This window comes from Delphinus delphis, chromosome 16 (assembly GCF_949987515.2).
Source record: "Delphinus delphis chromosome 16, mDelDel1.2, whole genome shotgun sequence".
Taxonomy (NCBI): Eukaryota; Metazoa; Chordata; class Mammalia; order Artiodactyla; family Delphinidae; genus Delphinus; species Delphinus delphis.
Window position 1 is genome coordinate 73,183,411 of NC_082698.1, and position 13,793 is coordinate 73,197,203.

The 13,793-nt window shown below is 40.2% G+C and overlaps 1 protein-coding gene across 1 annotated transcript in view; it reads right to left on the reverse strand.

Moving 5' to 3' along the window:
- BICC1 (BicC family RNA binding protein 1) overlaps window positions 1–13,793 on the reverse strand; it is a 300,909-nt gene that overhangs the window by 9,161 nt on the left and 277,955 nt on the right. The window contains exons 16-19 of the mRNA XM_060034957.1: window positions 13,094–13,133; window positions 12,564–12,718; window positions 6,539–6,695; window positions 2,164–2,324 (exon numbers count right to left, since the gene is read on the reverse strand). Of these exons, the coding sequence (XP_059890940.1) occupies window positions 2,164–2,324; window positions 6,539–6,695; window positions 12,564–12,718; window positions 13,094–13,133 (513 nt within the window). The remainder of the gene's footprint in view (window positions 1–2,163; window positions 2,325–6,538; window positions 6,696–12,563; window positions 12,719–13,093; window positions 13,134–13,793) is intronic.

Consider the following 13,793-nt stretch of genomic DNA (forward strand, 5'->3'; position numbering starts at 1 on the left):
CTATCTCTGAAAGTGGCATACATGAAGTATTTCTAGCAACAGTATAAATGTACTTCCCGGCAACAATGTGTGAGGGGAAGTAGCCCAAGAATCCCACCGTTCCTTGTGAAGACTGTGTGAGGAACAGAAAGGCAATGGGCTCTGAAGCCAGAGAGACTTGGGTTCAGGTTCTGACTCTGCCATTACTAGTTGTGGGCACTGAGAGCTGACAATCCTATATACCTCACAGGGTTGTTTTGGGCCTCAAATATGATCTTAGATATAATGCAATGTGCCCACCAAAGGGGTAAGATAGTTGGCAGCTACAGTTAGTAATAATGAATACAGACATATCATCTGTGAAAGTTGCTAAATAAATTTCATCCTGGTTACAATATATTAAGTCTCACAAGGTTACTTAATGGGGGACTCTTGTTAAGTCATATCTGTATATGAGAAAATATCCTACATAAAGGGAATAGTACCAAATTTCAACAAACCTGAAAACAGTAAAATACACTTTTTATTCAAATTATATAGAAATTAATTTGAAATTTTCTGTTTTGATTTTGAAGGTTACATCCAGATCTTGAAAAACCTTTTCATTTACCATTTATCACAAATCTAGAGCTATGTTTTTTAGAAATTCTGTCCAGTGGAGACTATTTCAGGGATCCTCAAACTCTTTTTAAAGGGCCAGAGAATAACTATTTTAGGGTTAGTGGGCATCCTGTCTCTGTTGCAACTACTCAACTCTGCTGGTTTAGCTTGAAAGCAGCCACAGGCAATATGAGGCAATTGAGTTAGTGTGGCTGTGTTCCAAGGAAACTTTATTTACAAAATTAGGCAGCAGGTCTGCAGGCTGCAGTTCACTGACCCCTGCTCCAGTTAATATTAGATGAAGCCAGTCTGACTTTATATTATCACGTCGTCTTCCTTTTTGAAGTAACTAGATAAGAAGTACCCATAATAAATTTCTATGCTTCTTCAAATAGGAAATAGAGATTTAAAGCAAACCCAGAATATCACTGAATAACATCTAGTCACTTACTTCTAAAACCTTCTGTGCAAGAGCAAGTTAAAATACCTCAGCCCTGAGCTTCTCAATCAGCCACCTGCATCTAACCAGGAAGACTAAATAAGTAAATGCAGTTCTTTAATGCACTGATGATGAACGTGTTATTCAACTTAGAAAATCCTTGGTTACATGAACACTAATTTAGGTTTAGGGAAAAGAAAACAAAATCATTGTCCTAAAGTCCAAAATACACATGACAACATTTTTCTTGGTGTTAAAGAACAAATAAGTTCAGCAATTAAACTTAAGTTATGGGCAATACATTAGATTTATGATATAAAGTGCCTTATAATAAAAATCTTAGATTATTTACTGATTGATGCATGCCAGGGAATTACTACATGAAATGAAGCCCAACTAGCATGAAACTTGGACCATGTCAGGACTTGAAAAGCAGATACATTTAGAGAACTATTCTAACTTTCTGTTGCCTTGAGTTAGCTGTGCCCTGGTAATATGACAACACAATTAGAAAGAACCACACTTAGGGGCTCTCTTCTTTATGCCAGTGCATCACGGCCACGGCTGATCAGTCTGGCCAAAATCCACGGTAGGGATGTTTCAGAAGACATCTTAGTTCTGCCTCAGTTCAGGCAAAACCCAAACAGTAAATTAATGAATAAGTTAACATGTATGAAAAGTGCATTATCTTCTGTGAGAACTTCAGTAACATGATTAGGATGGTGTCACAAACAACCATAGTTATTTATCTCAGACGCTGTTATTTACTTTTGAGTGCCACAAATAAAAATAAGAACAGATGAAAGAGTAAAATCTGATTAAATATAGAGTTATTGCTGACCTTAGGGAATTTGTGAATCAAAAGTTCCTATAAATCAAGACACTCATTAGGTCTTTTAGCTAAAACTGATGAAGGTGTTTTTGCAAACACAGCTTCCTACATTTCTGCGATCCTGTGTTTACCAGTTGCACTAAATAAGAAATAAGATGGCGACAATTTCCTTGGAAGCAAAAATAAGCTATGAGACTCGAATAAATGCTCAGCGAAAACACAGTCATAGATAAATGAGTGACTTCATTCTAGAAGTCATCACACACACAACCAAAACAAAGATGCCTGGGAAGATAAATAAATAACCACCGACCTCTTGTTGCTGGAAGACGTCTGTGTATTTGCCCAGGCCCAGTTTGCTGAAGAGCTCAGGGAGGTCAGAGCCTTTGAAAGAGCTGTTCAGGTTACAGCCATTGCTTCCTGTCAGCGAGGAAATGCAGTCCATGTAATTGCTACTGCTGAGATAGTGCTCCGCTGAAAGGCAGAGGAAAGACAGGCCTGAAGTGTAAATGCCCAGGGAGAGCATGGTTTAATTAAAAGTTTTAATCACTCAAATAGTTCAGATTCAGTGTTTTGGGCTGAACAGACCAGTAACTGCAGAAACGCAGCAGTCCTTTACTGAAACACTGGCTTTTCATTAAGGAAATGCTGGTTATGGCTTTCAGGGAGGCTCTCCCCATTTAAAAGGTTACACTTGGGAGGGAGCAATTCGGCAACAGGGCCTCCGTAGTTAATAATCATTAAGCATATTCTCCCTGAGCATTCAGGAACATTGGCTCTTCACAACTGATTTGATGTTAATTAAACGAGGAAGTGGAAGCAGGACCCCTAGGACACAATAAAGGTAAGGAAAGTTACAGGCTCCTGTTAGATGCAGGCTGGCCCTCTGTATCCACACTTGTGCTTTTCTGTGGTCAAATAAATACTATGATATTATCACATATAAATCTCATTTCCCTCAAACATAATTGGGCAGTGAGTTCATGAAATAGAGAGTTTCCAAAATTAAGAGTAACATATGAATGAAAAGAATGATGCTGGAGTTCCTGGATTTAACTCACAACAAAAACAAATCCATCTCCTGGGGGAAATTCTAAGACAGCCATGCCGAGCTTTGCCTTGGCTCTGCTACTGATCTGGTGGGCAAAGATTTCTCCATGTTGTCTTTGGTTCTCAGACCCAAGGACATGCAAAGCTGGGTGACAGACTAGTGAGCCACACCAAGTACTTGACCAAATTTTCAAACACTCTTCAGGAGCTGCTTTGGAGAATCTAGCAGAGTTATGCAGCCATTCCTACCACCCTGACCAACAACTGACTCATCCATGTGGAAATTCTGTTCTCTTATACTAAAGGTGCAGCTTCAGGGGGATTCCCAGATTGATGCGGGCAGAGGACACTCACCTAGGTATCAGATCCATCTAGTCTCCTCTGGGATCAGTGCATTCAGCAAATCTAAGAATTTTGTTCTGCATTGCACTGGGTGCCACTAATCACTTTCTCCGGTTGTTTTCATCTCCCAATTGAGAAATCCTACATATGTTTCAACTGGAAGGAATATCTTTTTTTTTCTTTTTTTTTGCGGTACGCGGGCCTCTCACTGTCGCGACCTCTCCCGTTGCGACACGCAGGCTCAGTGGCCATGGCTCACGGGCTTAGTTGCTCTGTGGCATGTGGGATCCTCCCGGACTGGGGCACGAACCCACGTCCCCAGCATCGGCAGGCGGACTCTCAACCACTGCACCACCAGGGAAGCCCGGAAGGGATTTCTTGATAAGGTTTCTCTTTCTTTTAAAAACAGGTATTTTATCTCTTGTAGGAAGAATGTGTAGGGAAAAGGACCCAGGACCAAGCCCTGATGCGCTGAGCCCTGGAACACTCCACCAATTGAAAGTAAGGCCCCAGAGTCACCAAAAAAGATTGAGGAGGAATGACCAGTGAGGTACCGGTTTGAGGGTGACACAGAGCAGAGTATGATGAGCACACTGGAGTGACCACTGGACTTGACAACACGGAGGTTACTGTCAGGCTGACCCCATAATTTACTGTCCGAATGCTAAATTTACTTTCTTCGAGGCAAAAAAAAAAAAAAGAGGGAGTTACTGAGGAATTACAGTGGAACAACTGGTGAAACAGGGATACCCAGAGAAAACCTAGACATTGGTGACCTTGACATGGGTGACCTTGACATGGGTGTCAAGAAAACTTTTCTAAAGCTTTGTTGTTTAGTACACTAGCCATTGGCAACATGTGGTTATTGAGCACCTAAAATGTGCTAGTGTGGATTAAAAATGCACTCTAAGTGTGAAATGCCACACACCGTATTTAAAGACAGTACAAAAACAAAGACAGGGTAAAATATCTTTACATTGATTACTTGTTTAAATGATGATAATTTATATACGTTGAGTTAAGCAAAGAGATCAGCAAAAAGTGAAAAAATATTTTAAAATATTCTTAGTGATAAATATTTATTATGGTACACAACTTTTTTTTTACATTTCTTCTCATCTTAACTACTTATAGTCTCCATATTCTCTTTTAACTCCCTAGGCTCTTAAAACATCGGACAAAGGCCAAGGAACAGTGCTTTTTTAATCAATCTTTTTTAATTAATGAATCCCCTATCTTAACCCTAATCCTGAATTTCAATGCAGCTAAGTCACACAGTCAATTTTAATCATCCAGGATTCAGTGCAGGGAAACGGGATAAAGATAGAAGAAGAGAGGCGCAAAGCTAATTGATGCTGGAATATAAAACGGAGATCATTTCCACCCCGAGATGTGCACCTGGCACCAGCCTGCCTCTCAGCTCCATTGTCCTGTCAGCAGTAGAGGACCTAGCCCAGGACTAACAGGAAGACTCCAGGATACTACTGACAGTACGCCTGGGAATGAAAGAGTTGACCATGCTTTCTTATTTAGACTTGGCCGACCCCATGACTGGTCTTTTCAAATCTGAGACTCTTGACAACATGGCCCACTTGATTGATGGTAACAACTGGCTGTTACTGTTTACTAGGCTCATTTAGATTGCCTTTCTCCAAGTATTCTTCAAATACTCCAGGGTATGTGTTTCAGGAGTCCAGATTCATCAAAAACCCTGAAATAAGGCATTAGGGGAATATCTTGTGATTACTGTGTCAGTTCTTGTCTGTTTACCTATTTATACAGACATGTGGGTGCTGTTACAGACACAGCCACTGGACTCGTGCTGCTTCTTAATCATATTTGTTCAAAGCCTATGCTTTAAACGTTTTTTTTCCTGATACTTTCAGTTAGCTACATCTTGTCATCTTGAAAAATCTTGCTGTTCACCTTTGGTAGCCAAAGGTGACTGGGCAGACCTCTATTGTCTAAGATACTAATTTGATCACATTCTGCTCAACTCCTTTACATCCCTGCCTTTTCCACATCATTCTGATGTTTGTGTGTGCATGACTCATTCGTATATTCATTCCACAAACACTTACCAAGCACCTGCTAGGTGTCAGACACTGTTAGACATCTGAGAAGAAATAATAAGTTAAGAAAGAAGGCACAGCCTCCTGTTAGTGGGATTGTAAATTGATGAAGACGCTATGGGAAACAGTATGGAGATTCCTCAAAAAATTAAAAATAGAATTGCCATATCCAGCAATTTCACTTCTAGTTACCCAAAGAAAACAAAACACTAATTCAAAAGGATATATGCACCCTATGTCCACTGCAGCATTATTTGCAACAGTCAAGATATGAATGCAACCTAAGTGTCCATCAACAGATGAACGGATAAAGAAAAGGTGGTGTGTGTGTGTGTGTGTGTGTGTATATATATATATATATATATATATATACACACACACACACACACACAATGGAATATTAGTCATAAAAGAAAATGAAATCTTGCCATGTGCGACAACTTGGAGGGATCTAGAGGGTATTTTGGTAAGTGAAGTAAGTCAGAAAGAGAAAGGCAAATGCTGTATGATCTCACTCGTATGTGGAATCCAAAGACAAAAACAAAACAAAGTGAAAACAGACTCACAGATACAGAGAACAAAGGGTGGTTGCCAGAGGGGAAGTGGGGGTGGGAGTGAGATGAAGGGGATTAAGAGGTGCAAACCTCCTTAGTTATAAAATAAATAAGCTACAGGAGTGACACACACAGTGTAAGGAATATGGTCAGTAATACTGTAATACCTGTACAGAAACAAACAGTTACTAGACTTATCGTGGCGATCATTTCATAATGCCTGCAAATGTAAAATCACTAGGCAGTACACCTGAAACTAACATGATATTGTACACCAACTGTATTTCAATTAAGAAAAAAGAAAGAAGGCACAGCCTAAAAGAATGCTCGGCACATGGGCACTTAAATAAGTGTTTATTGCATGAATGTAGTCCCTGACGTGTGGAGCTCAAATTCTACAGGAAAAGACAGTTATGTAAGTAAGTAATTGTACTTCAGTACGACAAATGCTAAAATGAAAGCATATACAAAATGCAGTGAAAGCAGAGAACGATGTGCCCTGCTTCACTGGAAAAAAACAGGGAAGGCTTCTCAGAAGAGGTGGCCTGTGAGTAATCCAAAACACTTGAAGGCCTAGAGTCCAGAGTTGATACTCGAACATTACCCTAAACCAGCTAAACAAATTCCAAGCTGATGACATCTAAAAGTATGACGAAAAGTCAAAGCTCACTTGATTTGTTCTGTTTACGCTTGGGGCTGCCAATAGAAGCTGCAAATTCACTATGACTTGCGGGTCCTATTCCATTTCGGTCTCTCCAGTTATCAGATTCGCTTCCACTTCCCAGGTGTTCACGACTGTTGGACCTCGAGAGGGACATTGATGAACCCTGAAAACAATCAAAGCCAGATAAGGAAATGTTTAATAAGGTAGGTTTCCCGGGGTGGGAGGAGAAAAGAATACACATTAGACCACTTATCATTTATTTCGATTGCTGGCCAATGCAGTTACCCACGAATGCTGATTCTCAAGAAGAGGCTATGGGACCTGCCTATAGTCTTTGTCTTCCAGCTACCAAGGACACTTGGAAATACACACAGTGAAGTGTTTTTCCTTCATTATGAGGGAGCTGATGATGAGGGCGCCCAGAGGAGTTCTGAGAGCCCCCAGTATAAAGATTCATTCCTGTAAGATTTAGAGGATTCCTATTTTGGGGAACAAGGCAAATCCTCCATCTGGTATAGCAGAGATTCTCTGCCTTGTATCACACAGGACGAGTAGGGAAGCGGGGCAGCTACACCCAATGCTTTGACAGGAATCGAACTCCCAGGCTCACAAGAGTGGAAGGGTGGAGAGGGATCTGGCATTATGTCCTGTGTTAACTCTCATTCAAATAAGTGCATGATCTCTCCCACAAATTATAAGTACCTGGAAATTTTAACTTTTTTAATTCCCCCAAATCAAAATAAAAATAGTAATTTAAAAGATATCACAGTTTGCACTGAACTTGCATTTACTCATTCTTTATTCATTTATTTAATCACTGTATTACAGGTACCATACTTTGTACTATATCTACAGTATTAAAGTTAAGATTCTCTGGTTCTAAAAGTTTTATGTTTACTGGGTAATTCCAAGAGAATCATTTACTCTTCAGGTCACTAAACTCACTTAATTCAATCCCGCAGCAGCATAACCACAGCTGACCGTACGGGGCTGTAATGCTGCTTTCTTCAGGGCAGCATAATACCACTCTGGAGGCTTTCTACCTACCTCACTGTAGCCATTGTAGGATCTTCCTCCCCTTTTCTACTCCAAATGTCAGATTACCCTGGGACTTGGTCCCCGCATTCCTATCATCTCGCTCTACACTTTCTCCTTGAGTAATCAATCAGTAATCGCAACCTCTGTCAAGGCTTAACAACAGCCATGACTCAAATTTTCACCTCTGGGTTTGAATTCCCTACTGAAATTCAGCATCACAGAGCTGCCAATCTGACACCTCCATTTTACGGTCTCACAGGTATTTTAAACTTAGAGTGCTTGAAATCGTATTGTTGATGACCATCTCCCCAGCTGCACCCAAACCCACCCCTCTCCCAGAATTCCTAAATCTCAGTGGCGACCATTCATCCAGTTGCTCAAGCCAAACTTCAGAGAGTCATATTCGTTCCTCCTCCCCTCACTACATCCAATCTATCAGTTAGTTTTATCAATGTCATATCTAAACATACCCCAAATCTACCTACTTTTCTCCATCTCCACGACTGTCACCAATAGCCTCCTTAATGGACATTTTGATTCTATCTTGCCTCCCACCCCAATAATCCATTTTCCATGAAGCAACTAGGTGTCTTTTTTAAATGCAAACTAGAACAAAATCATGCCTCTCATAAGTATAAAGTCTTTCCATGCTTTTCTAGTACTTTACCATGGGCTGAGGTGCTCCGTAACTGAGTCTCTGCCTCCCTCTCCAACCTTATCTTCAATGTTCCACCACCCCATCCACCTTCTGCTCCATGAACTTACCAGCCTGTTCTGACTTCAAGATGATAATGCCAGCTATTTCCCCGGCCTAATACTCTTTTCCTAGATCTTCACAAGGCTGGCCCTTTCTTGCCATCTAGGTCTTACCTTAAACATCATTTGCTCATTAAAGCCAGCTAAGACTACCCAGTATAAAGCAGCCTCTGTTTCACATTTGTCAGGGACTTTTATTCCTTAATGCCTTCTTGTTAACTTGTTACATATTTCTTTCTACCCACCAAAAAGAAAGCTCTGTCCATGAAAGGAAGAACCTATATTCAAGCATTGTATCTCTAGTATCTAGAATTGTGTCTGAAACACAGAAGGTCCTTAATAATAAATATTTGCAGAATACTGGATCTCACAGATACCTTTTCTTACATCTATGGGATCCCCTTTGCTGAACTGTGGGAAGGGGCATAGGGAAAGGAAGGCTCCTAAGACCAAATCAATGGTCTTTTTCAATTAAAACCATCTTTAACATTATACTTCAACCTATCCCATGAAGCAAGGGAAATAAGAACATGCTCAAAATTGGTAATTACCAGAAGCATTAATGAATTATTAGGTAGTATTTCTATATATTTTAAAACTTCCGTATCTAAACTCTTTTTGAGTACAAAAAAACCACTCATCTGAGATCTAAGCTGATTTAATTCACACAGCTGTATCAGACCTGGCTAAACGATGTTTTCTAAAAACATTAAGTAAAACATAATCTTTTGATATTTATTACTTCGTTATCTACTAACTAGAGTATCATGAAGAGCAGCTCACCTCCACTCCTATGTCTGTAAGACTTACAATAACCAGACAACCTCATTACTCTTAGTGCTGGGGAAATTAAAAACCATTTTTTGATTCCCAATGCAGGTTTTATTTGCTCCAGAGAATATGTAACCATTCCTAATGCCTTTAAGAGATGACTAGCAAAAAGAAAAGGAAAATCCCAAACCTTTTGTAGTTCTGTTGATGTGACAAAAATATTGCAGGTCAAGTAGCCTTTTGTTTGACCTTTGCTGTCCCAGTATATCATCAAGTGGATACGGTCATACTTTTGAGTCTTGAAGAAAACAAAAATAAGCCTCAAGCTACCTAACTTCTTCTCTAAAGGAGCTCTTTGGAAAAGGCTAATTTCTCAAAAATGCCTTAACACTGGAAACAACTGCTCAAATCTGGCTTCTCAGAAATCTGAACAGGATGTTCAAGGCCTCAGTTTCTTGCCTTAAGCAAGCTTCCCAGCGCAGGAAACTCATGTGCCTTGATCCCAACACACCGAACAGCCCTCACCCATCAGGACCTACTGGCTAAGTGTGCTTCTCTAGAGCAGCATTCTACTTGTCTATTTGGTTTTGTTTTTCTTTGGAAAAGATTAAGGAAAAAGAGTGTTTCTAGCTACCCTCCAATTTAAAAATAGTGCTACAAGCAGAGATGTGGTCAATCTTTTAATAAAAATTGTTTAAGTTCTCTTCACTTTTCCCCAGGTCCTTCTCAACCCAACCCTGTCCCTGTGTTCTAACCCAAAGAAACAATCTTCACTAATTGCCCAGTTTTTAATCCCTCTGAGCTATAACAGAATAAAGAGAAGGGCAGGCACCTGCAGATAGCAGCTGCTTCAGAATATCAGATCACGCTGTGTAAGGGCCCTTTCACCTCCTTTCAATGGCTTTCGGATGCATGAAGAAAAGTTCAAGTCCTACACACCTGGAAGAATCTAGAACCATTCCCTAAGAAAGCTTGGTTATATTTCATCATCAGCAGTGTTTAAAGGGACCGTGAATAAAAGCAGGTAACGTGGTGAATGCCCTTGCACTGATCTCGCTGGTTACATCCTCTCCCCTACCTTTCAATGTGAATGAGCTGTTGGACATTAGCCAGGAAGGTAGAACAGGCTAGCCCAAGAAAGCCAAAGCAAAGAAAAGCCACAGGAGGGGATTCAGCCACTGAGTCAGGACCCTGCACGTTCCTGCCCACAGAAAGTGGGCTACTTGTCCTTGGACGAGTGCCAGAGCAGAAGAGTCTTTCAGCTTCTGACGTGATTTCTGTGCCATCCCCCTTATGTTACGTCCCTGTAGAGCACTGTTTCCAGAAGGGAGGCTGCGTCAGAAACAGACTAGACTTTGGCTGAAAATGTGGATTACTGGTTCCTGCTGGCTCCCTCTCTGATGAGTGGAGATCCTGGGGGAAGAATTCGCATTTTTAAGCGCCCCAAATGATTCTTGTGTCTTTTAAGGTACAATAACATGGCTCTAGAGCATTTATATATCGCCTTGCTACGTACCCTCTTGCGTTAAACCATTAGGAAGAGGAGTATAAAGAAACTTTGTAAAATGAATTCAAGTCCTCTCTCTGACAACTACTACCATGACCTCAAGTAAGACACTTAACTGATCTGGGCCCCTTTCCCTCACTGGGAGTTTCTAGGTATCAAATAAGCTTGTGGATGAAAATGTACCATATAAACCCACAAAAAAATAAATGAGTGTGATCTGATAATTATTACTAGCACATTATGTGTTCATGTAACACTCTAAGGTATTCCTTTGGATATAAAACGCATATCTAGTTTGAATGTGCAGAAATACTTCCAGCAATAAGCATTCATATATGTATATGAACACATCTTTCATCAGGCTCTTGGTTTTCTTCAGGGTAAAGTTCTTCAGTGGAAATAACCGTAGCTGCTAAATATTGCTGAGAACTTCCTGCACACCACGCTGAGCACTGGATGCCCTCTCCCACATCATCCTGAAACAACTGCAATGAGGAAATGGGCTCAGAGGTGTGAAGTCACTCATCAAAGCTGTACATGTGTCGGTGGTAGCTGTCAGGCCCCACAGCCCCTGCACCTGACAACTACGTTATTAGAATGATCATCATTTCAACCTGTCACACTACTGGTCTTTGAGAAGAGAAGTGAATTAGCATTTCTAAAGTGAAATATTTCATCTCTGAAACTACAGAAACACAATCAACCACCTAACACTCCACTCCACCAAAGGTGAGGGTGAGCAGAATGGAAGGCTGCAGTATTCAAAACATCAGTGGAAGCCTAACAATTAGCACAGCAGTTTTAAGGTCTCTGCCAGTGAAAGGAGATGTTTATTTTCTCTCAAAGCTACAATGGCAGAAAGAGGGGTGTACCTCCTAGAGCCTCAAATTTTTCACAATGGTTCCTACATTCTAGCTGCTGACAGTAACTTCAATCTTTAAATACAGCCAGCTAGGTTGCTACTTTAAGTCTGACAGTGAAATTCACAGGAGACTGTTCTTTTTAGTATTTCAATAGTATTTTCTTTTTCACTGACTCAGAGAGACAAAGGAAAAAATGTCATGTTTGCTTCTGCCTTTCATCAACATTCTAATTTATTACAAAGAAAACGGGTGGAGAAAAGAAGGTCAATCTACAAATGCTAGTTATTAGACTAACCCTTAACCACTATTTGTTTTTCAGCCTACAGTGTTCTGGTTGAACACTGTGATTCTTGGATTAATCATTTTCATCCACGTTTGAGTTTGCACAGCCTCACCAGTAGTGTGTGTGCACGTGCTCTAACTCCACCCCACTCGCAAAAGGCTTACAGCCAAAATCTGACACTCTCCAACTGAAAAGGCCTTGCCGAGTGAGTCGTACAGCCTAGCTGAGAAGCAAGGAACCCTGGATCTCTTCTCTGTGTGGTGAGGATACCAGCTTCCCAGTCTCACTCTGAGCTATAGCCAACATCGAGGAAGCATAACCTTTTGGAGCTCTCGTTTGTGATACTTCCTGCTGTGTTCCTGGCACATCTGAACACACTGAATTTTTAACTCATATCTGAGAACTTGTTTTTGTTGTTGGATACTTGCCTTTTCCTCCTATGGTGGGCTTGCGAGTGATACCCTTGGATAAAGGGATTCTTTATACATTTTTTTATGGAATGTTACATCTGTCCTTTGCTTAATCTCAGCCCTGCTCTATCACTTATGACACTCTCCCCCTAACAAAAACAAGTTTATCCAAATTTACACCTCCTTCACAGCTGATCAACAACTGTGAGAGAAGACGCATAAAAGATCATAATATATTGGATTGTATCAATTTCATAGCAATACATTTACAGGAATAGAAATGAAAACAAATCACCATTAATAGATTGTCCTTATATAAATAGAGAATGGGAGAGGAGAGAAGATTGTTCTCTTCTGCTGAGAGAACAGACAGGAAGAATAGGTAGGGCATGACTCTACAAACCTCAAAAGTGGTTGTCATTGTGGGCTTATAGGACACATGGTTGGCCCTTCTCAGCTCCTTGATAGTTTCAGCGGGCATGGATTTAGAAAACCCGAGGCCGCTCCAGGTATTTGTGGGTGTTCTGACCTCCGTCACCACCGGTTTCTTTAACATAGCTTTGGAAAACAGAACATAAAACAAATGCTTGGTATTTTTAATGAATTTCTTATATAAGATATTGATGAGTATTGTTTCTTTGATATATGTAAAGAAATTATCACTGAATATTATTTCTTAACACAAAATGCCTTAAAATATCCTCATAAAACATTTTATACAAAGTAGTGGTAAACTTTAAAATGATACATTATTTCTTAATTGATCTAATGCTAATCTACTCAACCTCAACAAAGTTTGTGCAACTTGAACGTAAACATTCTGGGATTCCTTTTATGAAGGTCCAATTTCTCAGTTCAACATCAACACTGAAAAACCTTTTATGTGTTTACTGAAAAAAAAATCAAAGTATAGATCATTAACGTGTCACATACCTTTGGTTGCTAATAACTTTTTCTGTTCATAGTCAAATGCCTGAAAAAAAAACAGAGAGAAAATATCTTTATTGTCAGTCTATCCAAATGTTATGCCAATACTTCATGAAAAGATTTTGACTACAGCCCATGAATCTGCCTGGGGCAAACGCTCAGCTCTGCACCAGAATGTGACAGTAATCCATGCAAGTCTGATAAACTGAAACATGTTTTCAAAACTAATTCATTGGGCTTCCCTGGTGGCGCAGTGGTTGAGAGTCCGCCTGCCGATACAGGGGACGCGGGTTCGTGCCCCGGTCCTGGAAGATCCCACATGCCGCGGAGCGGCTGGGCCCGTGAGCCATGGCCGCTGAGCCTGCGAGTCTGGAGCCTGTGCTCTGCAACGGGAGAGGCCACAAAGGTGAGAGGCCCGTGTACCGCAAAAAAAAAAAAAAAAAAAAAAAAAACCTAATTCATTATAATAATAAAGTACTACTTCCAACTTTAAGTCATGACAGTGACAAAAGTTAGAAATTTTCCTTCAAAAAGAAAAAAATTCCTATTTACTATGAAATATTTAACACACCAGGACCAATATATGCTAACGTATAGTGAATAACCTAATAACTTATGCTAAGTTTCAAAATGATGCATTATCAGAATGCTTAAGCAGTACAGTAAAATTAAACCTAAATAAAAATATAAACCTAAATTAAAAAAA